Source organism: Alternaria arbusti (genome assembly GCF_024043155.1).
Source record: "Alternaria arbusti strain BMP 1465 chromosome Unknown scaffold_3, whole genome shotgun sequence".
NCBI lineage: Eukaryota > Fungi > Ascomycota > Dothideomycetes > Pleosporales > Pleosporaceae > Alternaria > Alternaria arbusti.
In genome coordinates this window covers 1070205-1094268 of record NW_026249943.1, presented here as the reverse complement: position 1 = coordinate 1094268, position 24064 = coordinate 1070205, and the positions used below count along the sequence as shown (strand labels likewise).

At 53.4% G+C, this 24064-nt stretch overlaps 11 protein-coding genes across 11 annotated transcripts; 6 read left to right on the top strand and 5 right to left on the bottom strand.

The window, feature by feature from the left end:
* Positions 1-2796: 2796 nt before the first annotated feature.
* J4E86_003007 (uncharacterized protein) lies at positions 2797-4845 on the bottom strand (the record flags this gene model as incomplete). The annotated part of the gene is made up of 6 exons (XM_051443563.1): positions 2797-3163; positions 3197-3391; positions 3447-3782; positions 3828-4586; positions 4634-4728; positions 4780-4845. 6 exons carry the CDS (start codon positions 4843-4845, stop codon positions 2797-2799), a joined length of 1818 nt encoding a protein of 605 aa, XP_051305058.1.
* A 364-nt stretch (positions 4846-5209) lies between these two features.
* On the top strand, positions 5210-6167 carry J4E86_003006 (uncharacterized protein; the record flags this gene model as incomplete). Its single annotated transcript, XM_051443562.1, has 2 exons — positions 5210-5461; positions 5523-6167. The coding sequence occupies 2 exons, from the start codon at positions 5210-5212 to the stop codon at positions 6165-6167; spliced, it is 897 nt and encodes a 298-aa protein (XP_051305057.1).
* Positions 6168-6218: 51 nt separating this feature from the next.
* Positions 6219-6943, bottom strand: J4E86_003005 (uncharacterized protein; the record flags this gene model as incomplete). The annotated part of the gene is made up of 2 exons (XM_051443561.1): positions 6219-6785; positions 6842-6943. 2 exons carry the CDS (start codon positions 6941-6943, stop codon positions 6219-6221), a joined length of 669 nt encoding a protein of 222 aa, XP_051305056.1.
* Positions 6944-7351: 408 nt separating this feature from the next.
* J4E86_003004 (uncharacterized protein) lies at positions 7352-11013 on the top strand (the record flags this gene model as incomplete). The annotated part of the gene is made up of 2 exons (XM_051443560.1): positions 7352-7843; positions 7894-11013. 2 exons carry the CDS (start codon positions 7352-7354, stop codon positions 11011-11013), a joined length of 3612 nt encoding a protein of 1203 aa, XP_051305055.1.
* Positions 11014-11871: 858 nt separating this feature from the next.
* On the top strand, positions 11872-13223 carry J4E86_003003 (uncharacterized protein; the record flags this gene model as incomplete). Its single annotated transcript, XM_051443559.1, has 2 exons — positions 11872-12247; positions 12337-13223. 2 exons carry the CDS (start codon positions 11872-11874, stop codon positions 13221-13223), a joined length of 1263 nt encoding a protein of 420 aa, XP_051305054.1.
* Positions 13224-13723: 500 nt separating this feature from the next.
* Positions 13724-14643, top strand: J4E86_003002 (uncharacterized protein; the record flags this gene model as incomplete). The annotated part of the gene is made up of 2 exons (XM_051443558.1): positions 13724-14196; positions 14259-14643. 2 exons carry the CDS (start codon positions 13724-13726, stop codon positions 14641-14643), a joined length of 858 nt encoding a protein of 285 aa, XP_051305053.1.
* Positions 14644-14830: 187 nt separating this feature from the next.
* On the bottom strand, positions 14831-16571 carry J4E86_003001 (uncharacterized protein; the record flags this gene model as incomplete). The annotated part of the gene is made up of 3 exons (XM_051443557.1): positions 14831-15227; positions 15289-16391; positions 16443-16571. The coding sequence occupies 3 exons, from the start codon at positions 16569-16571 to the stop codon at positions 14831-14833; spliced, it is 1629 nt and encodes a 542-aa protein (XP_051305052.1).
* A 386-nt stretch (positions 16572-16957) lies between these two features.
* J4E86_003000 (uncharacterized protein) lies at positions 16958-17830 on the top strand (the record flags this gene model as incomplete). Its single annotated transcript, XM_051443556.1, has 1 exon — positions 16958-17830. The coding sequence occupies one exon, from the start codon at positions 16958-16960 to the stop codon at positions 17828-17830; it is 873 nt and encodes a 290-aa protein (XP_051305051.1).
* A 378-nt stretch (positions 17831-18208) lies between these two features.
* Positions 18209-19605, bottom strand: J4E86_002999 (uncharacterized protein; the record flags this gene model as incomplete). The annotated part of the gene is made up of 2 exons (XM_051443555.1): positions 18209-19371; positions 19491-19605. 2 exons carry the CDS (start codon positions 19603-19605, stop codon positions 18209-18211), a joined length of 1278 nt encoding a protein of 425 aa, XP_051305050.1.
* A 553-nt stretch (positions 19606-20158) lies between these two features.
* Positions 20159-21799, top strand: J4E86_002998 (uncharacterized protein; the record flags this gene model as incomplete). Its single annotated transcript, XM_051443554.1, has 1 exon — positions 20159-21799. One exon carries the CDS (start codon positions 20159-20161, stop codon positions 21797-21799), a length of 1641 nt encoding a protein of 546 aa, XP_051305049.1.
* A 224-nt stretch (positions 21800-22023) lies between these two features.
* CCT7 (T-complex protein 1 subunit eta) lies at positions 22024-23849 on the bottom strand (the record flags this gene model as incomplete). The annotated part of the gene is made up of 4 exons (XM_051443553.1): positions 22024-22133; positions 22181-23537; positions 23590-23756; positions 23804-23849. 4 exons carry the CDS (start codon positions 23847-23849, stop codon positions 22024-22026), a joined length of 1680 nt encoding a protein of 559 aa, XP_051305048.1.
* Positions 23850-24064: the final 215 nt, after the last annotated feature.

Below are 24064 nucleotides of genomic sequence, written 5' to 3'. Positions count from 1 at the left end.
AACCCAAATCGCGTGTCATGCTCTGCCGGTGCACAGCTCATCGAGCGGTTCTAATTTTGGCTCGCTGCAGTGTTGCCCGAGCACGTGCTGGGCACTGCCTAAGCGGCCCGTTGTCTTTCGGAAGCGCTGCCGTTAATGTGAACGACGAGAATTAGGCGGCACGCCTACGGTGTCGGAGCTTCTGGAATCCATCTCGAAGCTCGAGAAGAAGTTGTGTGGCTTTCTGTACGCGACTTCGAAGGAGTGTGACTGAAGCCAAGGTGGGATGCTGAGGTGTCCGCGCGTTTCGGAGGGGCACGCAGTGCCGCCGTTCACGGTAGACATCCATCGCGGGCCCACCGTACGAACAGCTCGACTCTTGATGTAGTTGTGGAGACTGGAGTTCGGCTCCTCAGAACTGCGGCCAAAGCAATGAATGCGAGCACAGCTACTCTCTGAAGGAAGTCGTAGCCGCTACTACGAGTGCCAAGGTTTCATTGATTGGTCGCAGCCATGCGTCGCCTCTCCAATTGCGACTCTACGCTTCCCTCCTGAACAGCCTCTCATTAAAAGCACAAATCAGATCCCGTCCGTTCTCGACTTCGAAGCGGGTCAATTGTGCGTGGATCCACTGCGTCGGGGTCGACTTAAGCCGACTTCGTCCATCCGCGACCGCGCAAAAGATGCCTGCCGGCGCCGGCAGCGACCTTGGAACTGTTCGGCTTCATCCTAGCTCTGGCATCCATGCAGGCCCATCACCTCATTTGAGCGCTCGTACCACTGAGAACATTGGCCTCAATACACGAGATAGCCGCTTATGGAACGAAGACGTTGCTGAGCCGCACCCTACTCGCCGACATCTTCGTTGTTGTTCGGCGTTAACACTACGGCGACCACATGACGGCGACCTGAGTCCTAACGCCCCGCCACTTGAGGCTCAGCCCTGGATGCAACTATATCGACATACAACTTCTAGCCGCTGGCACGCCTAATGATCAGATGGTACGATGCACCTGCCATGGCACGGAGCGAATCTTGGATGTTCATGCGAAACCAGGATGATCTAGGATCGCCCTGGCCGGGCGCAGGGGCTGTAGTCTCCGCACTACCGTTATCGCACTACAATCACAGTTGTCACATTCCTCATACGATACCTCCTACACCTAATAAGTCGCACTATGTTCAACTTTGGAGATCATAGCTTCTCTGCCATGGATTCTATAGCGACCCATGGGGCGTCTTTAAGCGATGTGGATTCCGGGCAGGTTCGCAGCGCCAGTGACAAGTAACTTGTTCACCCATACGTCTACAAGCGGGGGGGACCCGCCTGCACTCTTGAGTTGCTGGGATAGAACAGTCTACGCACTTGCAACAACTAGTAGCAGCAACACAAGGCGGCTGTGTTGATGAACCGTTAACACAACAGTTGTATAGGCACCCACACAGATGTGTGACTTGTCACTTTCATCATGCTTCGACATGATCTTAGCGACGAACAACTATGCTCCAGAAACTTCATCCAATTCCCAAAATTAGTCTATATCAGAACTCGCTGTCGCAAATGAGTACGTCAAATCACAGCCCTCTTAGGCCCACCGCACTGCGCTTCACTTCGGGTTGTCGGAAGCGCCCATCCGCCCCAGACCCCCAGAGCCTCAGATAGGTACACGGTTTGCCTTACCGTCGAGCAAAAGCTCAGGCAGGTTTTGCGAACCAATGAATGCACGTGGACTACAACGACCAGTGTTTGCGACATGAGCGCCGGGCCCGCAGGTACCCATACGGGAGGAAGTCAAGGGTGACGATACTTCGGTTACATGAGGGCCCTAAGGATGAACAAGTGTGTGCCGTAGAACACGCCTACGCAGGCGTAAGTGTTATGGGAAATGTTTGTGGCGATCAATATTGCAACGTCACAGATGGGGTGGGAGGGGCTACTCCTAACCTGGTTTCCATCGAGAATACGCGAATTTACTGCTGACTCGTTGCAACTGCGCTCTCCATCAACGGCAGAGATGACCGCGATATCGTACATCCAATCCTTTGTCATCAGCCCATCATGACGTGTCTCTGCCTTGATGACAACTATCGAACATTCTTGTCGGACACTTTGAATTCATCTGGAATGATCAAAATCAGACTCCCGTGGCATCATGACGACACTTCAACGACTGATCGCTCACACGAAAAATGTACATTGACATCAAAATCCACGAAACTCAATGCCTCAGCCGATATCTCTCATCGGATTTTACTGTGGAGTAGCGCAGTATGACGATCCAACAAGACAGAATCTGCATACCAACACTGCGATTGTCGATCGATGCTTGGACAATGTCATAATAACTGGCCATCAGTCGAGATCTGGAGTGCACGGAATCATCCGCGCAGATCGAACACATCAATGCGAAAATCAAACACAGCGGCAGATGCGTTGATCTTACCACCAGCTATGTCATGTCAACGCGTAGCCCACACTGGTGATGACACATAATATCCACTAGCTGATCAAGAAGTGAATGATGCTCTCATTATACAGGACCATCCCTCGTGAGCAGCGAATGCTGCTGCTTCGTCGCTCGCGGATCTGTAAAGGAGATGTAAGGCGGAAGGAACGACCTCGCGTTTCATGTTCGTCGCTGCCAGAAGAAGCGAAATAAGGAGAGAACCGCATGTTACTGCCCAGACTGGAAGGAACCGCCGAGGTAAGAAGGTCAAGACCACGAATGCAGCCAATGCCTCGAAATGCAGAATATGCCATGTCATATCGATTCGCATTGTTACTCGCACAATTTTACCGGCTTCCAAACGCAAATACTACTCTGCAGCAGGAATCGCATCCAGCGCCCTCTTGAACGTCTCGACCAACTTGCTCGTCTCCTCCAACCCAACACTAAATCGAATCAAATCCGCTTCCACGCCCCATTTCGCACACCAGTCCAACTCGCCATAATGCGCCAAGATCACATACGGCGAGCTGAGCGTAAAGTTTGTACCTAGACTGGGTCCCTTGACGGTATCGAGGTTATCGAAGAAGGCGATTGCGTCGGCTTTTGTGTAGAAGGTGGCGGAGAGGAGGCCGCCGTAGCCACCGGAGGGGTTGCGGCATTTCTCGTAGAAGGGACGCGTTGGTGAGGTTTTGGGGTAGTTTACTTGTTTCACTGCAGGTGGTGTTAGTTGGGTGCTGGATGAGAGAGATCAGGTGTGGAAAAGGTACGTCCCTCGGGGATGTGCGCTGAGTACGTCGCAGATGGCTTCGGCGTTGGTGCCGATACGATCGATCCTCGAGACAAAGTCACGGCTGTTGCGCTCGAGGAAGATGCTGTCTTCAGCCCAGTGGTTGTCTTCGTAGTCTTCTTCCCATGTGCGCTTGAGGAGGGCGTAGTTCTTTGCTTTAGGGTTGAGCACAAGTCTGTGAGTTTTGTCTTAGTAAGTGTCTTTCGATAATGGTCAGGGTTGGTGCTTACCCTCCACCCATGACATTGCTGTCTCCGCTGAATACCTTAGTCAGACTGCTGACGACAACGTCCGCATACTGTAGAACATTGACGTTGATGAAGTTGCCAATCGTCTCATCTACGACTACGCAGAAGTCGTACTTGTCGGCTAGTTTACGTATGCGCTCTAGGTCCGGGGATCTGAGTAACGGGTTTCCGGGGAACTCGGTGAAGAGGGCGACGAATCTCTCGCCACCTTCTAATCGTTGCTCGAGGTCGTCTAGCTCTTCCGATGAACCGAAGCCGTAGAACTGTGAACCAGGACCGAACTTCTCGGTGATTTTCAAGGTGTCGATGTATGGGAAGCTGAAGCTGTTAGAGTGGTACAGGCGCGGAGACTGGGGAGCTCACCCATAGACGATAGCCCTCTTTGAGCCCTTTGCTCTGAGTAGATTCCGGTGAGAGTTGAAAATGGAGCTCATTCCAGTGGGATACAGATAGACGTCATCTTCGGAGAAGCCTGCTACAGGCCTCTTCCTTGCCGCGTCATGATCCAGGGTCATTGCTTCTGCCAAGCTGACGTCTGCGGTTAATGAACCTGCAATGCGCCTTCGAATGGCCAACTTTGCATTCTTGGTTTTTGAGAGATCCAAGTTGCGTCCGAATCTTTCTTCGACGAACTGCGAAGGATCTTGCACTTCTCCGTTGCCGTTGGTGGATGTGTCCGAAGCGCCCAGGTCAATCGACGTCTGCTTCTGATACCGTCTGGGTCCTTTGCACACTCTTGCTGGCTGGTTGACAGTGGAAGCCTCTACCAAAACGCCCTCCTTGAAGAGCTGAGAGCAGTACTCTGCTCTACGACTTGAGACACCATCTCCGGAGTGCTGCCAAAATGTCTTTGCGATGCTGAAGCGATCTTTTGGGAAGAGGACGGCTGATACTCTCGGTGAAATAATTTGCAATTCGTCAGAGCGAGCTCTTTCAGCTGCCGGTACGAAATCCAAAATCCGAACTTGCGACGCATCCAGGTCTGGTGCTTGTCGTAGGAAGAATTCTTGACACCTCGATGCAGTTGCGTTTGTGGGGAACAGCATTGCACTCTCTCCCTCTTTGCCATGCTTGTCGACAATTGCAGCCGCAAAGGCTTGTATGATCTTGTGTATGAAGAATCTTGTCGTGGTTAGCATACGTTTGCCATCTGCCTCGCCACACAGTACCTAGGATAGCCAGTCTTCATTTTGCTGATGACCCATTCTTCACCCTCTTCATATCCAACGTTTGCCCGCCATGTCGGCAGTGACACACTAACGGCCTGCCTCTTATCAGCCTATGATATGGTAGTCAGGAGTGAAGTTGGACGCACGTGCTCAGTTGCCGGCGGCAGACTCTCTCCGACTTCTACATCGTTCTCCAGGACCATTGGCGACATGTTGCAAGCACGACCGAGAAAAGGGTGGTAAGGCAAGACTAGAGAATAGCGAAGACACCAGTAACGGGGCAGGTAAATGAGATGTAATGGCGCAATGACTCCAATTGCACCATGGCTTATTCCAAAAGCCGATTAGCTCCGACTTCGGCACTTGGGTAGGAAATTTAAGGTTATCGATAATGCAGCATCACTGCCTCCGCGTCGCAGTGGCAGTCCGGAACGTCAGCGCATCCACATATGCACCCTCGACTGGGGCAGCTGAGCCCGTTCACGCTCGCACTGGCCCCACTTTGGCGTTGCTTTCTTCTGTAAGGGTTCAGCCTAGCTCTCGATAGCCAGACACCTGAGCACCGCGAGCACGACCATGGACAACCTCACCCCTTCCGACCTCTTCTCGCCCTCCAAAGCGCGTCAGCAGCGCGCACAAGCCCAGGACTGGGCGCACATCGACTCATGGCTGTCGTACAAGTATGCCGGGCGCACGGTGCCGACGTTCGAGCGCAACGAGGAGACGCTCAAGGTCCTCCGCGAGCTGTCCATGGCAAATGAGCGCGCCAACGAGGAGAGGACCGTCATGGAGCGCCTGGAGAGGGAGGCATTGAAGGAGCTGGACGAGGTATGAGAACTGCAGGTCCGCATCAGCTGCCGCGCACCGAGCACCCGGCTCACGACGGTAGGTCCCCAGGAATGAAGTCGACGAACGCATCCTGTCCAGGCTGCAAGCGAGCCTTACCCCCGAAGGCGAGCAAGCGCTCAATGCACTCGCATCCACAGCTGTGGCTCTCAACCTACCGACCGCCAACCCCGAGAGCATCGCGCATGCTCTCATACAGCACACGACCGCCTCGCAGAACCTCACGAACCAGCTGCAGCACATCCACACACTGCAAAGTTACCTAGACAAGCAGCAAGCTCTCCTTCGAACCCAGCTCCACGAGCTCCAAACGAATCCCGCCTTCGCAACGCCGTCCAATCTCCAGCGCCAGACGACGGAGCAAACGCGTCAGGTTAAGCACCTACGCAACAAGATCCGCGAACACGAAGACAAGCTCTCGTCCCTCCAGTCGTCGCAATCGCGCAACATGACGCCGGGGTCCAAGAACGTTGGATCTGCCGAGGCTATAACCGACATGTTGGAGCAGCAGAAGGCTCTCGATGAGCTGCGAGAACGAGTAGAAGGCCTGGAGAAGCAGGTCGGAGAATTTGGTGGCCTGCCTGCGGACAAAGAGGCGGCCAGGAAAGAGGTGGGTAAACTGGAGGTTAGGCTTGACGAATTACGGAGGAGACGGGATGAGTTGTTCGAGGGGCTGGTAGGACAGTAGTGGTACAAGACGGCTATAGAGACTACGCTACCATTCGAATTCCATCTCCACCTACACGGGCGCATCCGTCAGCGGCACGTATTGCACACCATACAACTTTTGCCGCTCGAGACTTCCGTCCTTGTTCTTGTCGATGACATAGATATGCTGCGTCCCGCCTTCCGCGACCGGAACGAACAGCCGGCCCGGAGCTTTCAGCTGATCGGTCAACGCCTCGTGGTGCACAGCTGCTGCTGCCCCTACATGAATAGCGTCGTACGGCGCGCCCTCGGCCCATCCTTCTCGCCCGTCACCAGTCACAAACTTGATCTGGCCCGATTCCAGCATCTTCCGCCCCTCTTCCGACTTGCCCATATTCGCGTTCGCCATGTCGTTCAACGGCTGGATGTGATCGATGCCAATGACCGTCCCATTGGGCGCAACGAGGTTCGCGAGCACAGCTGTGAGGTAGCCCGAGCCAGAACCAACATCCAGGACTTTGGCTCCGGGTTGGAGGTAGTCGAGGAGTGACTCGCACGCTGAAGCATGCATGTGTGGTGCGGAGATAGTGGCCTTGTGCCCTATGGGTTGAGGAGAGTCATCGTACGGTTTGGCTGGGGCAAAGTGCGCGCGATCAACCTAGCGAGTGTTATCATACTTGAACATGTTGGCTCATCAAACACTCGCAGCCCTACCCGTAACATGGCATCTTTAACACGGTCAGACCGGATCAGCTTGTTCTTTACAAGGTTGGTAATCAGAGCTTCGTTAGTCGCCCCAGAGCTTCGCCAAGCCATGCTGAAAGCTTTACTCTGTGCAGTTACAGATGGGGGCTTGAAGAAGAGGGAAGGTCCGCGTACGCGGTTGAACTTAGCGGAAAGAGGCACCGTGAAAAGTAGTACTAGGGGAGCAAGACGAATGGAGATGATTTAGTTAGATAGAGATATGCTCATATAAATCAAAGACCAGGACAAGCTTGAGACTAACGCGATTATGTGTGTCAAGAGCTCATGATGCATGCATAGCAAGTACACCGGTGTACATGTGGCAAGCGCGCCCAGGTTACGAGCTCGTGTAGCTGTCAAAGAGGGGTGGGTGTGATGTAAACGCGCCATAACTAATCCCTGCTTATCGATAAGCGTCCGCTCCCAAAAGTCCCAGAGAAATTTCGCGTCGCATGCGCTCACACCTCACGAACCACGACCATGGCACCTCCCGCGACAAAACGGAGAAAGCTCGAGCACAGCGACTCGGAGGACGGCAGTGAAGGAAGTTTCGCCCATTTCGACGGCGACAACGGTGGAGTCGCGCTGGACGGCAGCGATGCCGAGGATGCGCTCGATCACAGCGATGCCGAGATGGACAGCGCAGAAGAGCTCCAAGACGACGATGACGAGGATATGAGCGGGGAGGAAGGAAACGACTTTGAGGAAGAAGAGGACGTCCATGAGAGCAGGAAGCAGACGACTGCCGGCAAAGCGACGAGCGCGTCCAAGCCGCCCAAGAGACCTGCGCCGAGCCTGCAGGACGGCGTATACACTGCGGAATCCTTCAAGTCGAACATGTTCAAGCTTCAGCTCGATGAGCTGCTCGACCAGGTCAAGCTGAAGTACGGCAAGAAGGAAGCTCCCGCAGAGAACGCGATGCGCACCCTCAAGACCATCATCGAGCAGATACCCGCCCGCGAGCCATTGCCAGTATGTGAAGAATGATTCGGATGGGGTCAGTACAAGCTAATCAACCGTAGATTGCTGAAGCCGAGAAGGCGCTCAAGTCAGCCGGTGTCGCGGTCCCCTTCCCCAGTCCTCGCCCTCCTAAAGACGCCCTCTACAAGCTGCAGTACGAACGACCTGCGAGCATCAACGCGACCGGCAGCTACCCACTCAAAATCGCGACTCGACACGACGAAGGCATGTCAATTGATCTAGTTGTGACAATGCCCAGAAGTCTGTTCACAGACAAGGATTACCTGAATCACCGGTACTTTTACAAGCGCTCGTACTATCTGGCGTGCCTGGCTGCTGGCATCAAGGCTTCGAAGGAACACAAATTTCAATCATCCTTCGACATCCTGAACGGCAACCAGCTTCAGCCTATCCTAGTTGTACGACCGAGCGGAAACGGCGATGCGGACGACTTCTCAAGCTCCAAGTGCCAGATCAACATCCTGGTCGCGGTACCGGAGAAAACCTTCCCGTCAAACAAACTGCTGCCCACCTCGAACTGCGTGCGACCAAAGGGTAGCGACGACGAAGCCTCCACCAAGACGCTCACTCCAACGCCATTCTACAACAACACACTGCAATCGGATGCCAACGTCACGGCTTACCTCAAGCTTCTTCACGGCACCGCCTCGAGAGCTGATGCGTTCAAGGACGCTTGCATACTTGGACGTGTTTGGCTGAAGCAGCGTGGCTTCGGTAGCCAGATTCGCAAAGGAGGTTTCGGAAACTTTGAATGGGCTGCGATCATGGCTATACTACTGCAGCCAAACGCTGGCACCGGTGCACAATCTGTCTCTTCAGGATTCAGCAGTTACCAACTGTTCAAGTCGACGTTGCAGTTTTTGTCCCGAGGTGATCTCACAAAGAAACCGTTCATCTTCCAAGCCACCAACATCACCATCCCGAAGGCAGAGACCGCCCCTGTCGTGTTTGACGGCCCTCGTGGACAAAATGTCCTTTTCAAGATGACACCATGGTCCTACACGCGTCTACGATCCGAAGCGAAAACTACCGTAGACATGCTCAGTGACTCTGTGTTCGATCACTTCGATGCGGCATTCATTCTGAAGACGGAGTTGTTGAAGTACCGTTACGATGCCACACTTGAGATACCTCTTGCATCGCTTGGACTCGAAAACGCCGGTGAGGAATACGACCAACGCGTCAGCGAGACTTGCAAGAAAGTACATAATAGTCTAACTCGCGCGCTTACCGACCGCATCTCGGCTTTGTCATTCACCATGCCCGAAGAAGAGTCGTGGTCGATATCCTCGCGACGTCCACAGGATAAGCAAAGCAGAAGCATGCTTGTCAACTTCGCTACTGATCCCGCCAATGCAACTCGTACTGTCGACCACGGTCCTTCTGCTGAGAACAAACAGGAAGCTGCAGCTTTCCGAAAATTCTGGGGCGAGAAGGCGGAGCTCAGACGCTTTAAAGATGGCAGCATTCTTGAGAGTGTTGTCTGGGCCGTCAAAGACGCATCTGTTTCCGTGATCGAACAGATCGTACTCTACATTCTTGGCAAACACGTAGGTGAGAAAGTGGCGGAAGCAGCCAAGTTCTCGAGCGACTCGTTTGGACACCTCATCCCTGCTGGCCGCATGCAGGGACAATCTGGGACCGCGCCATTCTTGCCCATCATGAACGCTTTCAGTGCTATGGAGAAGGACATTCGAGATTTGGAAGAACTCCCACTTCGCCTTCGCCATTTGAGGGCCGCCGACCCACAACTTCGATATGCGTCTATTGACGTCCCAGCTGCAGGCCATGCTCCCGCTTCTGTCGTATTGCAATTTGAGGGTTCTGGTCGCTGGCCGGACGATCTATGCGCCATACAACGGACCAAGATCGCTTTCCTGCTCAGGCTAGCCGAGCTTCTATCGAAGCTTGAATCTGGCTACGTTGCTCGCGTGGGCATGGAAAATCCGTCACAACCAGCTCAGAACCAAGCGTTCCTGGATGTTACCGTCGCTGCAGGCTTCACATTCCGTATCCGCATCTACCACGACCGTGAACCTACGCTGTTCGACCGCCAGATCAAGGATAAGTCATTGGATGGACCATCAAGAGAATCCGCTGCTGCATCTCTGGCACTGTACAAGCGCGAGTTTGTTCAGTCCCCTATGCATTCGCAGGTACTACAGACGTTATGTACCCGTTTCTTGGCCCTCTCGCCAGCCATACGGTTGATGAAGAAGTGGTTCGCATCGCACCTTCTGGCTCCGCACTTCTCGCCTGAGCTTATTGAGCTTCTCGTCATCCGCACATTCCTGCAGCCGCACCCATGGCTGGTACCCACAACCGCAACTACTGGCTTCCTACGAACGTTGTCTTGGATAAGCCGATGGGACTGGAGACATGTGCCATTGATAGTCGACTTCTCGACAACGTTCTCCGCAAACCCCGCAGATTTGGAGGACACCACATCCAAAGGTATGAAATCTGAAGATCTCGACCGGTTACGGACGCGCTTCGAAGCATGGCGTCGCATAGATCCAGCCATGAACCGCGTTGTGCTCTTTGCTGCAACAAATCTTGACGAAGAGGGCACAACCTGGACAGATAAAGCGAAGCCTGAGAAGGTTGTTGCTGCACGTTTAACGGCGTTGGCAAAGGCGGCTACGCAGGCTGTTCGAGCGGACGAAGACCGTCTGCTGAACCATATCAACAACAGCAAAGATGCTGCCAAGGCACAGAACACATTCTCGCCCGAAGCACTCTTCACGCCCAGCATCTCCGACTTCGACATCACCATAACCATCTCCACGAAACACACGCTCAAGCAAACCAAATCCAGCAAATCCACTCCCAAATTCAAGAACCTCGACCTCCAGAAGTCCACGACCAGCTCATCACCGGCCGCACCACCGCTCCCGCAGCTCTTCGCACAAGACCTACTAGAAATCTACGGCGATGCCGTGCTCTGGTTCTGGGACCCGGAGACACTAGACAAGATCGTTGGGCTGTGGAACCCAGTCGTTACAGCGCAGAGGAGTTGGAAGGTCAAGCCTGGGTGGAACAGTGTTCCCGTGGCTGGCAAGAAGGATGATGTTGAGATTAAAGCGAATAGAGAGGGTATTGTGCATGAGATCAAGCGGTTGGGTGGGGAGCTTGTTAAGAGCGTTGAGGTTAAGGCATAGTTTGTAGGGTGGTGGACAATAGTGACAAGACATATAGGAGGTATTTCGAAGGAGTAGTTCAGTGGAAGCAATACCCAAACCAAAGTATTCTTTTCGATGCAGGCATCACAGCGCATTGTTTACGCTAACATATCTCGCATCCTTAGTCCGCTATCAATACCACCATCTCTGCATATTACCAGGTATAATCAAGTTTCTTCCAACTTGGACACGGCAGCAGCCTCACCAGTACCAACAACACACGTGACGAAGGTCATAGCGTAATGTTTTAGTATACAGATTCCGTAGAGTTCGGCCGATGTCACGTGCGCGCTCCGCTCAATTGGGGGTGGAGGATTACGCCCGCCTCAAGTACCCGCTTCCTTCGTCTCTGGTGGGTTAGTGCGATCGTACGCCGTGTATGTTGTGCTAGATTACCATAGATAGCTGAGGGATAATTGGAAGGGTGAAGGGATTATATGGGGGGAGGAGCAAGGTATATAAGGTGAACAGTCCTATGGAGAGCAGGATAAGTAAGAGCAGCGTATTTCTTACAATGACTCCAAGTGACTATATGGAACGAACCACTCTTGAGACTACTTTTGGTTCCTTTGTGGGCGTGGAAGAAGATGGAGTAAGAAAGTTCCTCGGCATCAAGTATGCTGAGGTCAGGAACTGGCTCGCAGCGCCCGAACTCGTCACTTGGTATGGTAATCAAATCGTGGATGCTACACGATACGGGTAACTTGGCCCCTTGTTCTCCATCCCGCAGAACTGCATGCTAAGAACAACAGACCACGCGCCCCAGCACCAGACCTTTGCTCATTCGAGCAATCCACCTTGATTCAATGCACCATCGGTGCCGCACCTGAAACTACCATGTCCCATTCGGAGTGTCTCAATCTAAACATCACCGTCCCGTCTCTTCCCACAGAAACCGGCAGCGCCCTGCCAGTCATGGTATTCATTCACGGCGGCGGCCTCATCATGGGCGCAAACTCTTGGCCGCAATGGGATCCTGCACGTCTCGTCAATATGAGCGCCGACATTGGCATGCCAATAGTTGTCGTCATTGTGAATTACCGACTAGGTGCACCGGGGAATCTGACGAGTGAGGAGTTGAGAAATGCTGGGTATCTAGGAAACAACAGTCTGAGGGATCAGAGATGTGCGTTGAAGTGGGTGAAGAAATTCATCGGTGGCTTTGGAGGTGATGGAGAAAATGTTACTGTGTTTGGGGTTAGTGCCGGTGCTGGTAAGTTATTACAAGTCGTTATCTTTAACGTGGATCGGGGGTGTGCTAATATGAGTTAGCCTCCGTATTGCATCATCTAAGTTGCAAAGAACCATTGTTCAGACGTGGGATCAGCATGTCTGGAACGCCGCTCATGCTCAAACCACTCTCGCCCGCTGTGGCCGAAAAATCTTACAAGGCTGTTCTGCAAGCCCTGGGACTCGAAGACGCTTCCACGCATGATCGTATTCAGAAGTTACTTGCCATGAGTCCCGAAGACCTGGTCCAGAAGATACCAATCAAGATTCCACTCGCTCCATACCTGGATGGCGACATGATTCCCGAAGCGCCCTCATTCGCGAACTTATCAAATGGCACGCTCCAGAGCTTGCACAACACTCGGTGCGAGGAGTTGTTGATAGGCTCGTGCGCAGATGATGGAAACGTCTTCTATTTCATGGGTCTGAGTTCGCGTCTTCCTGGCATCGCATCCGCAATTCATACATCCTTCTCCCGCAACCTCTCGGCATCGGTTGCTCAAGCCGTCTTATCTGCATACGGTATCGCACCTTCAACTCCAGACGAAGAGGCCATGACATCCATCATCAACTTAGGAACGGACATCGCGTATGGGCTTCCTGCATCGTACTACGCGCGTGCTTTCAAGGGGAGGGTTTCCTCGTATCTCTTTACTGAGCCAAATCCTTGGGACGGCATGTTCAACGGGAAGAGCGTGCATTTGATGGATGCAGTGTTCCTGTTTCAGAACTTTAATGAACATATACTTGATCAGGCGAAGAAGACGGCCAGGAAAATCGCGGAGGACTTTGTGGCTTTTGCGTACGGGCGGGCTGGTTGTACTTGGGCGGAGGGTCAGACTAAGATATATGGGCCAGACTCTGGCGATGTTGACAGGCTGGAGACATTAAGACAAGAAGGAGCTGTCGATCTCGATGAGGTCAGTGTGGCGTGGGATTTGTTTGTTGCTGGGAAGTAGCGAATGAGAGCTTCTAAGGTCTGGTTGGCCACATTCGTGTCGAGCACCCGAGTTCTCTACTTGGTCAGTCACAACAGCAGCAAAGGTTGCGTGGTTGTTGCTCATCTCATATCCTCTAATGCATTTCGGCATCGGTTTACCGAAAACGAAAATGCACGTCGCTCGCGAGTGTCCGCCGAGCGCTTTCACCCCCGCACGCCCCATGCAGTTTAGTGCGGGGTAAACTCGGCTCTGTCCTCAACTCCCGACGTGCAGTATGTGGGGTCTTCGAGCACATCCCCACGCCCCATAACCCCAGCGACGACGATGTTTGCCGCGCAGCTTAGCCGGGACGATGTTTCCGATCGGCAAACATGCGAGAGCGATGGTGTAGTAAGGCATACCACGCTATTCTTTGACGGCGCATGGTATTTTCTTCCTTAGGAACTCGAGCATTGATCTTGCAAAGCACTATCAACCTCAAGCCTTGAAAACGCTGAAGCAATCAGTGAACAAACGACATGTCGAAACCAGTAGCCATTGTGACAGGCGCCGGCTCCGGCATCGGTGAAGCAGTCGCAACCCACCTCTACAGCAAAGGCTTCAAAGTTGTCGTCGCAGACCTCAATCCCTCGTCCGGCGAGCACGTAGCCAGTGCCCTTGGACCTGACGCCATATTTCATCGAGTCGACGTCTCATCATACAAATCGCAAGCACAGCTGTTCAAACGCGCATACGAATGGGGTGGCAACCGTCTGGACTTCTGCCATGCCAATGCAGGTATCGATGACCGACAGAACATCTTTGAGGATATGGACAAGGAGGAGCTGGATGAGGACGGCTTGGTCAAGAAGCTGAATACGAAGACTATGGAGGTCAATCTTGAAGCCGTCATCCAGGGACTATGGCTGTTCAAGTATTATGTCAGGAGAAGTAAAGAGGCAGGTGGGGGGAAGGGCAAGTTTGTTGCTACAAGCAGTGCGGCAGGATTATAGTAAGTCATTTCCCCTACAACCCCTAGTGTAAAGAGACTCAAGAGGCTAACGAGACCATTAGCGCCATGACACAATGCCCCCAATACACCGCCAGCAAATACGGTGTCATAGGTCTATGCCGCGCCTCAGGCCCCGTATTCGTCAAAGAAGGCATCACCGTCAACGCAATCTGCCCAGCCTTCATTCCCACAAATCTCTGTCCACCAGAAGTAGCAGCACGATGGCCGAAAGAGCACATCACACCTTTGTCGACAGTGAACAAGGCCATGGACGCTTTCCTCGCAGACGACAACTTGACTGGCCAGGCGGTGGAGTTATCACAGGAGAATATCTACTTTAGACAACAGGTTGATTATCCGAATGAGAGTCAGCGGTGGATTGGCTTGGAGAGTGATAAGATCTGGGATGTGGGGTACAAGGAGCCGCCGAAGAGGGCGGGGTACTAGGACATGTTTTGTATCAATCAGATTTTTTTTGGTAGACTCAATTCGTTGGCTCGGGACAGTCTCGGTGGCTCAAACTGAACCACGAGTTCGATATCATGCATCTGAGCATGCTCTTGAACTCGTGGTTGAGTTCGAGCCACCTAGACTGTCTTGAGTCATCATATCTATGAATACCAAACTACCCACATTAATAGTTCAACCCTTCCCTTTCTGCCCTCTCGCTCTCCTCCTTCATAATCTTGGCATGTGCCTCACTCCTCGGCCTGATGTCGCATTCAAACGGCTCTGGCACACTCATAAACCCTGGCTCCATCTTCGTATTAACCTCCACCTCTTCTCCGTCTTTCCCTGTCTTCTTGTTGAGATTGAATCCCCAGAGTACGCGCGATACGTTGATGAACAGTGAGCGTTCAGCGACATGGACACCGGGACATCCACGCCGCCCCGCGCCATAGGTGAAGTGATCGCGTTCCAGAGGATCGGGACTGTTCATGTAGTGTGCCGCAGATGCGGTATGGTTTAGATAGCGAGATGGGTCGAAAGCCGTGGGATTGGACCAGAGTGTTGGGTCGTTGTGTATAGCCCTATAACACGAATCAGTCAAATGGTAATGGGTAGGATAATGGGGAAAGAAGGTATACATACCACCAATTCAACACAATGACACTCCCCTTGGGAATAAACCACCCCTCATACCAATCATCCTCACTGATCGCATGCGGCATGCCAAACTTGTTCACGGGCCTCCACCTCAATACCTCTTTGATCACACTCCTCACATACGGCAACTTCTCCTCATCCTCCCACGTCGGCAACCTATCTCGCCCAACGACCCTATCCAACTCTTCCTGTGCCTTCTTCTGCGCCTCAGGAAATAACACCATACAAAGTACAAAGTTGTTCAGCGTCGACCCCGTAGTCTCGGAGCCCGCTTCAATAAGCCCGCCGCACGTGTACGCCGCAGCCAAATCATCAATCCCCGATTTCTCAGGCCCGTTTAGATAGAACGTTTTCGTGAAGCAATCTTTCGCCACACCGGCATCTGTGTCTTTTTTGAGCTTGTTCCACAGATCGAGGTACACTTTACTGTCTTGTTCGCACAGCTTTTGCCCATGGGTGCGCCAGTTACCGAAAAGCCATTGTGGCAGTGAGGCTAGCGCGGGAAAGGAATCTATAGCCCAGGCACCAGGTGCGGTATTCACGGTAAAACGGTCGATGACGCCGTAGATGCGTTTTATGAGCGGGTCATCCCAGCTGGGTATCCGGTAGCCGTAGGTAACTTGCATGATTACGCTGGCAGAGTAGCGGCGGTTGATGGACATGAAGTCAGCGGGGTCGCGCATTAGTTGTTGTAGTAGGACTTTGCTTTCAAAGTCTTGCACCGGTTGATAGTTCGTGCTTGCTGTTAGATTCAGGAGCGCATGACTGTGCTTGCGGATACTACGCCATCTGGGCCCGTATTGCATGAAGAGTTGGCGGCGGCCCGCTGACAAAACGTCTTGAGCCATGGGGGCTGGGGCGCGAGAAGAGTAGATGTTGGATTTCTTGTCCATGAGGTCTTTTACGGCTTGGGGTGAGGAGAGCCAGATGTAGTCTGTTCCGCCAATCTTGGTGTGGAATACATGGCCGTACTGCTTGCGCCAGGCGATGGCTTTCTCGCGGACGGCTTCAGTGTCTGCGAGCTCGAAAAGGGACCCGACGAATGGGTGGCCCTTGGGACCTGGTGGGAGATGTCGACGTCTTGTGTCCTGCGATCCGAGTCAGTAGAATGCGCTGGGTTATCTCATGGAGTGTGTTACCTTGATGGCGTTGGGTACGACAATGAAGTATATGGTTAAGAGAAGAAGTATTGGTGTTGTAGCAATAAGCCCAAGTTTGATGACAAAAGACGACCGCCAAGTTGCCTGAACAATGTCGAGGAAGGTCATGGTGATTATTTGCTGTGTGAAGATGGAGAAAATGTTCAACCACTTGGAAGCCTACCTTGAAGCACTTAGATGGTGAGCTGTGATGCTGTTGTTCCATTCATACAGTCTGTAACCCCAGATCTTCCAAAATTTAATGCAGCTATTGGTGAGGCTGTATAGTTCTAAGAGTTGGGGTATACCTAGGTATTTCGTGGACCCTGCAGCTTCCCCGCAACATGGGCCCCACAAGCCGCTGTACCCCAGGATACTACAACACGATCCTGGTGAGACCAAGTCGGCATCGGATGTGAGCAAAAGGTTGGGAAAGAGCACATACCCCGGAAAAGTGAAAGGGATTGGGGAGAGAACGACTCGAAAGCCGCAACACCCAACACCGCATCCTCAACATGCCGTTAGAACGCGACGCCTCCGGCCGAACATTCATCCACCACCCGTCCGGTCAACGAACCCACTACATCCTGAATGACTTCACCGACCCATGGAAATCGCGAGAAACAATCTTGATACAACATGGGTTCGGGCGCCACGCCGCCTTCTGGTACCACTGGATCCCCGTTCTATCTCGTAAATACCGTGTCGTACGACGGGACTTGCGAGGCCATGGATACTCCAGCTATCCCCAAAAAGCAGAAAAGTACGACTATACCTTAGATACGGTATTAGGCGAGGTTGTCGATACGCTTGATCAACTGTGTGTTGAGAAAGTGCATTTCCTCGGCGAATCGACAGGGGGCATTCTGGGCGAGATATTCGCGGCGAAACACCCAGAGAGGCTGCTGAGCTTGACTGTTTGCTCTACACCGACTTATCTACCTCCAGTGGCTTTGCGGCTATTCGCTTTCGGTAGGAAGGATTGGCCGACGGCGTGCAGGGAGCTTGGGTCACGGGGTTGGGCAGAGGAGTTGTCGCGCATTCCGGGGACTATCCCCGTGACGGATCCGCAGTATCTTCCGTGGTATTTGGAACAGATTGCTGTTAGTGATGGTGAGGGTTTGGCTCAATATGCGGAGTTTCTATCGACATTGGACGCGAGGCCTTGGTTGGGGAGGATCAAAGTGCCGACGTTAATCTTATCGCCAACGCAGAGTGCTGCTGTAAAAGTCGAAGATATGAAAGTCCTGGCGGAGAAGATCGAAGGAAGCAAGCTCGTGCTTGTCGAGGGCCCAGGACATGAGATTTATGTCACTCAAGCGGAGCAATGTCAGCAGGCGTTCCTAGGATTCCTGGAGAATCTGGACAGGGACATCACTAAAAGATAAAATTAACGTAAATTGTAATGGGTGTTTTACATTATGGATTGCTGCATATATCATGCGCAAAACGTACTCGCTGGACCCAGAAGTCTACAATGCGTTGAGATCAAACCAACCTTTCATCTTGATACTAATGTAGCCTGCAGCGCGCCTCTTCGATTTCTCCTTTTGGAATCGCTGTGGACCATTTTAACGGCTCAGAAAAAAAAAGAACGACCGCCTAATGTCTGCATCAAACGCCGTTAATGCAAGTGTGAGTGGGTTTTACCATAATGCTCCTAATGCGCCGCTATGCAATAGTCATGAAACATGTGAAGCCAAAAACGTGAGTGCTCGGTGCGAAATGTAGAATGCACCGGGGTCGGTAGTGTGAAGTGTGGCAGATCATGCGTCCTGTCGTTCTCGTTCTCGTCGTTCATTCATATCCAGGGCCATCTTCTTGCTAAACTCGTAGCAACTGATCATGATGGCGCATGCCGGTGCGATCTTGAGACATCGGGCAGCCCAGCCCTTGAACAAGCCCGGCATGCCTTGTTCGCGGTAGATGTGCATCAGGAATCGTGGCATGGATTGGTCTTCTGGCCGTGTTGAGTTCGCAATGTCTTTAGCGGTCTCGCCCATGTGCCGCGCGACTTGTTGTCTTGTCTTTCCGACGTCAAATGGTGTGGTGACAAAGGCCGCGACTGCTCCTGACGTAGCACCAGCGATGAAGCTATCGACTAGTGTATCTCTGTGGTTTTCCTGGCTTCGAGATCTGCTTCTCCGTCGTACCCTCTCCTCACCGCGGCCCATGCGGAACTCGAAACCATCGTTTCTTGCCTCTCTCCGTCCTCGTTGGTCGGTCAGAACATTTCTTGTGGCTTCATAACCCCACCAGTAGAAGGCCGAGAAGGGTACGTCGCGCCAGAGGGTCAATGTGAGGCCCCGCCATAGACTGAAGACTCCCTGGTTGCCGACCATGTCTTTCAGTCCATCCATCGTGTCTCGAAAGTGTCCGGCGGCGGTGGCGGTGGAGTTGGCTGCCTGCATTCGCGTTCGGAATATCTCGATCGGGCCTACCGCTATCGCAGCGAGTATCCGCGCAGTCGCTCCGGCCACTAATGGTATGTAGGCATCTGATACCGTTTGTCGTAGGGGCGAAGCTTGCGCTGTCCGGAGCCAATCGTATCCGGCGAAGTAGATGACATTTGCAGGTACTGCCATGACTAATGTTGGTGACAGTCCTCTCCAGAGTGTCCGTGGTCCCTCGTTCTGTGCGATCTTGCGTAGCCCATCCCATGTGCTATTTATTGTTTTCCGTTCGACCTCCTCTACCGCACAGCTCAGATCGGCGGGGTTGATGGGTGCCATGGTAGGCCCCGCCACGCAGAAGGGTGCTTTGTTGTTCATCCAGAAGACTTCTCTACAGCAAGACGATATGCCGAGGTTGGGGGGCAGATCGCGGAATTGAGTGAGCGTTGCGCCATTGTACCCGCGTGGCCGTGGCGCTGTGCTCGAGACGGTTTCTTGTGATTGTAAACGTACGCGGACGACATCGAGAGGTGTGACTGGTGAGTGTTAGTATCAACTTCCATGATGCGAGTACCCAAATGTGCAGAGTTCAGACGGGATAAGAACAGCGCAGTCGGAAAGACTTATGTTGAAGGAATGTGCAGATATTGCATACCTAGTAACGACGTGAGGACACTGCCAGACACTGCCGACAGCATCTTTTGTCCGAGCGACACATCGCCCACACCGCTCGGGTCCGCTTCCTCGGCTCGCTGGGTGGCCGTGGCCATGGTGCCGGTGGTCGGGATGGCAGCGGAACGGCGTGTTACCTCTCAGCGGTGAGGGTTGTGGTGGCAGAGGGCTGGATGGGCGAAAAGGGCGTACTGCGCATTGTTTGCTGCGGTGATAGGCAGGCACGAGTGGTGACGAAGGCGACGGGAAGCTTTGACGCAAGGACTTAATTATCGGAAGGAACTACGCACTTTTGGCGCGTCATTCCCGCGCCGCCCACGTTGCGCCCCCGCCGACTGATTGGACCGCCGGCCGAAAGCCAGAGGAAAGGGCGTTGGCTTATCAGATGGCGCATGGGTCGGGGCTAGATCATGCATCGAGTGGCGCCCTTCATCGCCTCGCCGTGGCTTCACAGGCCCCTTCATGCACGCCTAATCGCTGTGAACGGAACACTGTCCTGAGTCACACTCCGTTGTATCATGTATTCTTACTAAAAGCCTGCTGCTAGCCTCTGCATTGTACCCTGCACGTCCTATTGCCATCGACACCTGCGACCTCGGACATACCGCATCTAACCGACAAGTACTACCGATCTTGGCCAAGTTTGTTACCATGGACCCCAAGGACCTTTCCACCAACACCGAGGCCGAGCTTGAGTCTTTCCGCCAGAAATGGAGAGAGGAAGTCACTGCCCGGGTCAAGGGTAAGGCGCCTGCCTCGTCGGCATCCGCAAAGCCCACCGCTACTTCCTCATCCACCGGCAAACCTCATCCAAGCAAAAGCAACGCGCAGGATGCTCAACATCACACTCGTGCTCGAAGTTTGAGCCTAGAAGGCGGTGACGAAGTCAACTCATACACTTATCACAATCTGGGCGAGAAGCAACATGGCCGGAGACTTGATGAGACCAGTGCCCAGGCCGCTGCCGCTATTGCTGAGGAGGCAGAACCAAGATCGGCATTAGAACACTATGAGAAAGCCGTAGAGAAAGAGAGTCAAGGTAGTTTGGGTGACAGCGTCGATCTATACAGAAAGGCCTTCAAGCTTGACTCAGGAGTCCAAGAGACCTACAAGGCAAAGTACTTCCCGCCCTCATACTTCAAGAGACTCAAAGCTGCACAAGCGGCAAGTGCATCGGCTTCATCAGCTGCTCCGAAGCCCCAGGACCCCAACCCATCCAATGCCTCCGCGACAGTGCCTAATACCGCCCACCACTCCCTACATGGCCTCTCGCCCTCGTATCAAAACCTGATCAGCGAATACGCCAGCACCTCCATCCTCGGCGAGCTACCGCCAACAGAATTCAGTCCCGCGCCTCCATGTCCAATCTCCAACATCCCAGAAGAAATAATCGTTGAGATATTGGAGCAGCTCGCAGTCCAGGACATAGCATCCTTTGCCCGCCTAGCCCAAGTATGCAAACGCCTCGCCTACCTCGTAACCACCGAAGACCGCGTCTGGAAACGACTAGCTATCGGACCTGAGTACGGCTTCGCGTCCATGCATTACACCTGGTCATGCGAAGTAGGCGGGAAACCCCTCGACGATGACCAAGCAGGCGGCATCACCCTAGGCACCGCCGACCTCTCCCTCTCCGACAGCGAAGAGATAGAACCTGAGTCAGAACCCCTCTCCCCAGCACTCCTAACCCAACTCCTCGTGCCAACTCCCTACCCTACTTACCGCGTGCTCTTCCGTCAACGCCCGCGCATCCGCTTCAACGGCTGCTACATCAGCACAGTAAACTACACGCGCCCAGGACAAGCCGAGCCCACAACCTCCTCCTGGAACTCACCCATCCACATCGTAACCTACTTCCGTTACCTACGCTTCCTCCTCGATGGGACGTGTATCTCGCTACTTACCACGACCGAGCCCGCAGACGTAGTGCCGTATCTCTACACCGAACATATCCGTAAGAACCACCACAACCTACCCAGCGCGCCGATGAAAGACGCCGTGCTGGGCCGCTGGCGTATGAGTGGACCTGAACCGGGTAGTGGAGAACAAGAGGGTACGGTGCATATTGAGAAACCGGGAGCGACGCCAAAGTACATGTACAAGATGGCGCTTAATTTTGGTAATGCGGGCAGAGGGGCTAAGAACAACAAACTGGTTTGGCAAGGGTATTGGAGCTATAATCGGTTGACGGATGATTGGGCCGAGTTTGGGCTGAAGAACGATCGTGCGTTTTACTTTAGTAGGGTCAAGAGTTACGGGATGAGCTGGGATGAGAGGGGGATCAAGGAGTAGGATTCGAAGATGTGAAGTTGAATGTCAGCAATGAAGGACTGCCGATAATGATCACTGAATCGGCAAATAGTTGTGGGAAGTCCACGAATGCTGCACAGACGTGTGAACATGACGTTGTTCGATTCTTCCTTTTCGCATTATTCATAGACAGCTGAATCTACGACGTGGCGTAGCATAAGCGTGTCCGTGTTGTGGTATACACCCCTTCTCTTGTCTCTGTGTCTTTACCGTCTGGGCATGCCGCGGCCACGTCCCCTTCCGCCGAGTGCCCTTTGGGCGGCGCCTGGTGGTAGCGGCCTGTTGGGTGCCTGCGGTTGCTGTGACTCCTGGTTCTCTGCTTATTGTTAGCACTTGCTGACTACATGACATGGTTTCACATACTGATTGTCTCGTCAACGCTCAAGATGAGGCAGGCCGCCTCTGTCGCCGCCTGCAGAGCGTTGACCTTGACCAGACTAGGCTCCCACACGAACTTCTCCATGTTGTTTGCTATGCTCTCAGTTGTGAAGTCGACACCGGCCCAGATATTGCCCTTCTTGTGCTCTACGCGAAGGCGGTTGAGGATGTCCGTCGCGTCGACACCGGCGTTGTCGCACAGTTGCCTAGGAATGACCTCGAGTGCCTTCGCGAACGCCTTGATGATGGGTTGTTGCTTGTGCGGGATGTTACTGTCGGCGTAGTTGTGTAGGTATGATGAGATCTCCATCTCGACGGCACCACCTCCGGCAACAATGTTCCTGTTCTTGATCGCACGCTTGACGATCATGATCGCGTCGTGTAAGCTTCGCTCGACCTCGGCGATGAACTGCTCTGCGCCACCACGGAGCACCAATGTGCAAGTCTTGGCCTCTGGGCAGCCCTGGAAGAAGTTGAAACGCTCGCCACCGATCTGTCGCTCGTCGAAGGATTCGCAGGTTCCGAGATGCTTGCTCTGGATGTCGGAGCAAGTAGACTGAAGACTCGCGCCCGTTGCCCGGCAGACACGGTCGAGGTCGTCTGCGGCAACTCGTCCGGCACAGAAGATGTCTCGGTCTGCAAAGTACTGTGTCGCCAAATCGCCGATGGGGAGCTTGCTCAGAACAACCTTGGCGCCCGTCTTGTATAGCGCTTCCATCTTGTTGTAGATGATCTGCCACTCTGCGTCGACAATCGCCTGGTATTCCGAGACCTGCTCCACCCGTACCTCAGCATTGTCCTTCTCACTCTTGAGCTCGAGTTCGACGTTCAGGCAGACGATCTTGGGCTGCTTGAAGGTCTTCGGTTGCTGCTCGAAACCGGCGTATGAGAAGGTCTTCTTGAATGCGACACCGTTAACGAACAGTGAGTCCTGGAGAGCACCACCGGTAATCTTCTTTACTCCGATGAGCTTCTCGTTCAACTCGTCCTGGTCGAGCGAAAGTACGGCATCTACGACCATCTTTGTGAAGAAGTCGGCGTTCCTGTGAATGAGCTTGCTGCTCATGGCGGTCGCGGCGAGCTTCTGGAGGGTATCCCGCTGGTTGCCCTCGGCGGTGTCTACAGCAATCTCCATGATCTTGTTAACAGCAAGATGCGATGCTCTCCGCAGACCCTTCATGATGGTCTGGCTGCTGACTCCCTGCTCGACAAAGTCCTTGATCTCCTTCAGTATCTCTCCGGCGATGACGACAACGGACGTGGTACCGTCGCCCACTTCGGCATCTTGCGATCGTGCGATATCGGTGAGGACGCGGGCGGCGGGGTGGACGATGTCGAGAAGCTGCATGCAGTCAGTATTAGTGTATATGATAAGGTTTTGTGGCATAATCTACCTTCATGACGGTGGCGCCGTCGTTGGTGATTGTCTGCCTGCCATTCTCGTCGACCATGAGCAGATCACCGCCATACGGTCCTAGAGTGCCCTTGATCGTGGCCTGCACAGCGAGGCAGGCGTTGATGTTTGATATTACCTGGCCGCGACCCTGTGACTGATCGGTACCTGAGGCTGTAAGCTACGTGTGTATCAAAGAGTGTCGAGGCACCTACCCTCCCGCAACACCACGATGGTCGGTGTTTGACCGCCGAACGACATGCTGGCTGATGGTGCGAACACAAAAACTTGAGCTCAGGTCGTGGAAGCTTTGGAACTCGAACAAAGCTGGCGGTGTAATGTGAGGGGTATGCGCAGCCGTATGTTTCCAACTTGTCTGCGGGGAACGCGTTCCCGTGAATTTTCCATTTCCAGGGCACGTCCGTCTCGTTGCCAAGGCCGTCCGTGCCCTTGTTGACAACCTTCTTCCAACCTTC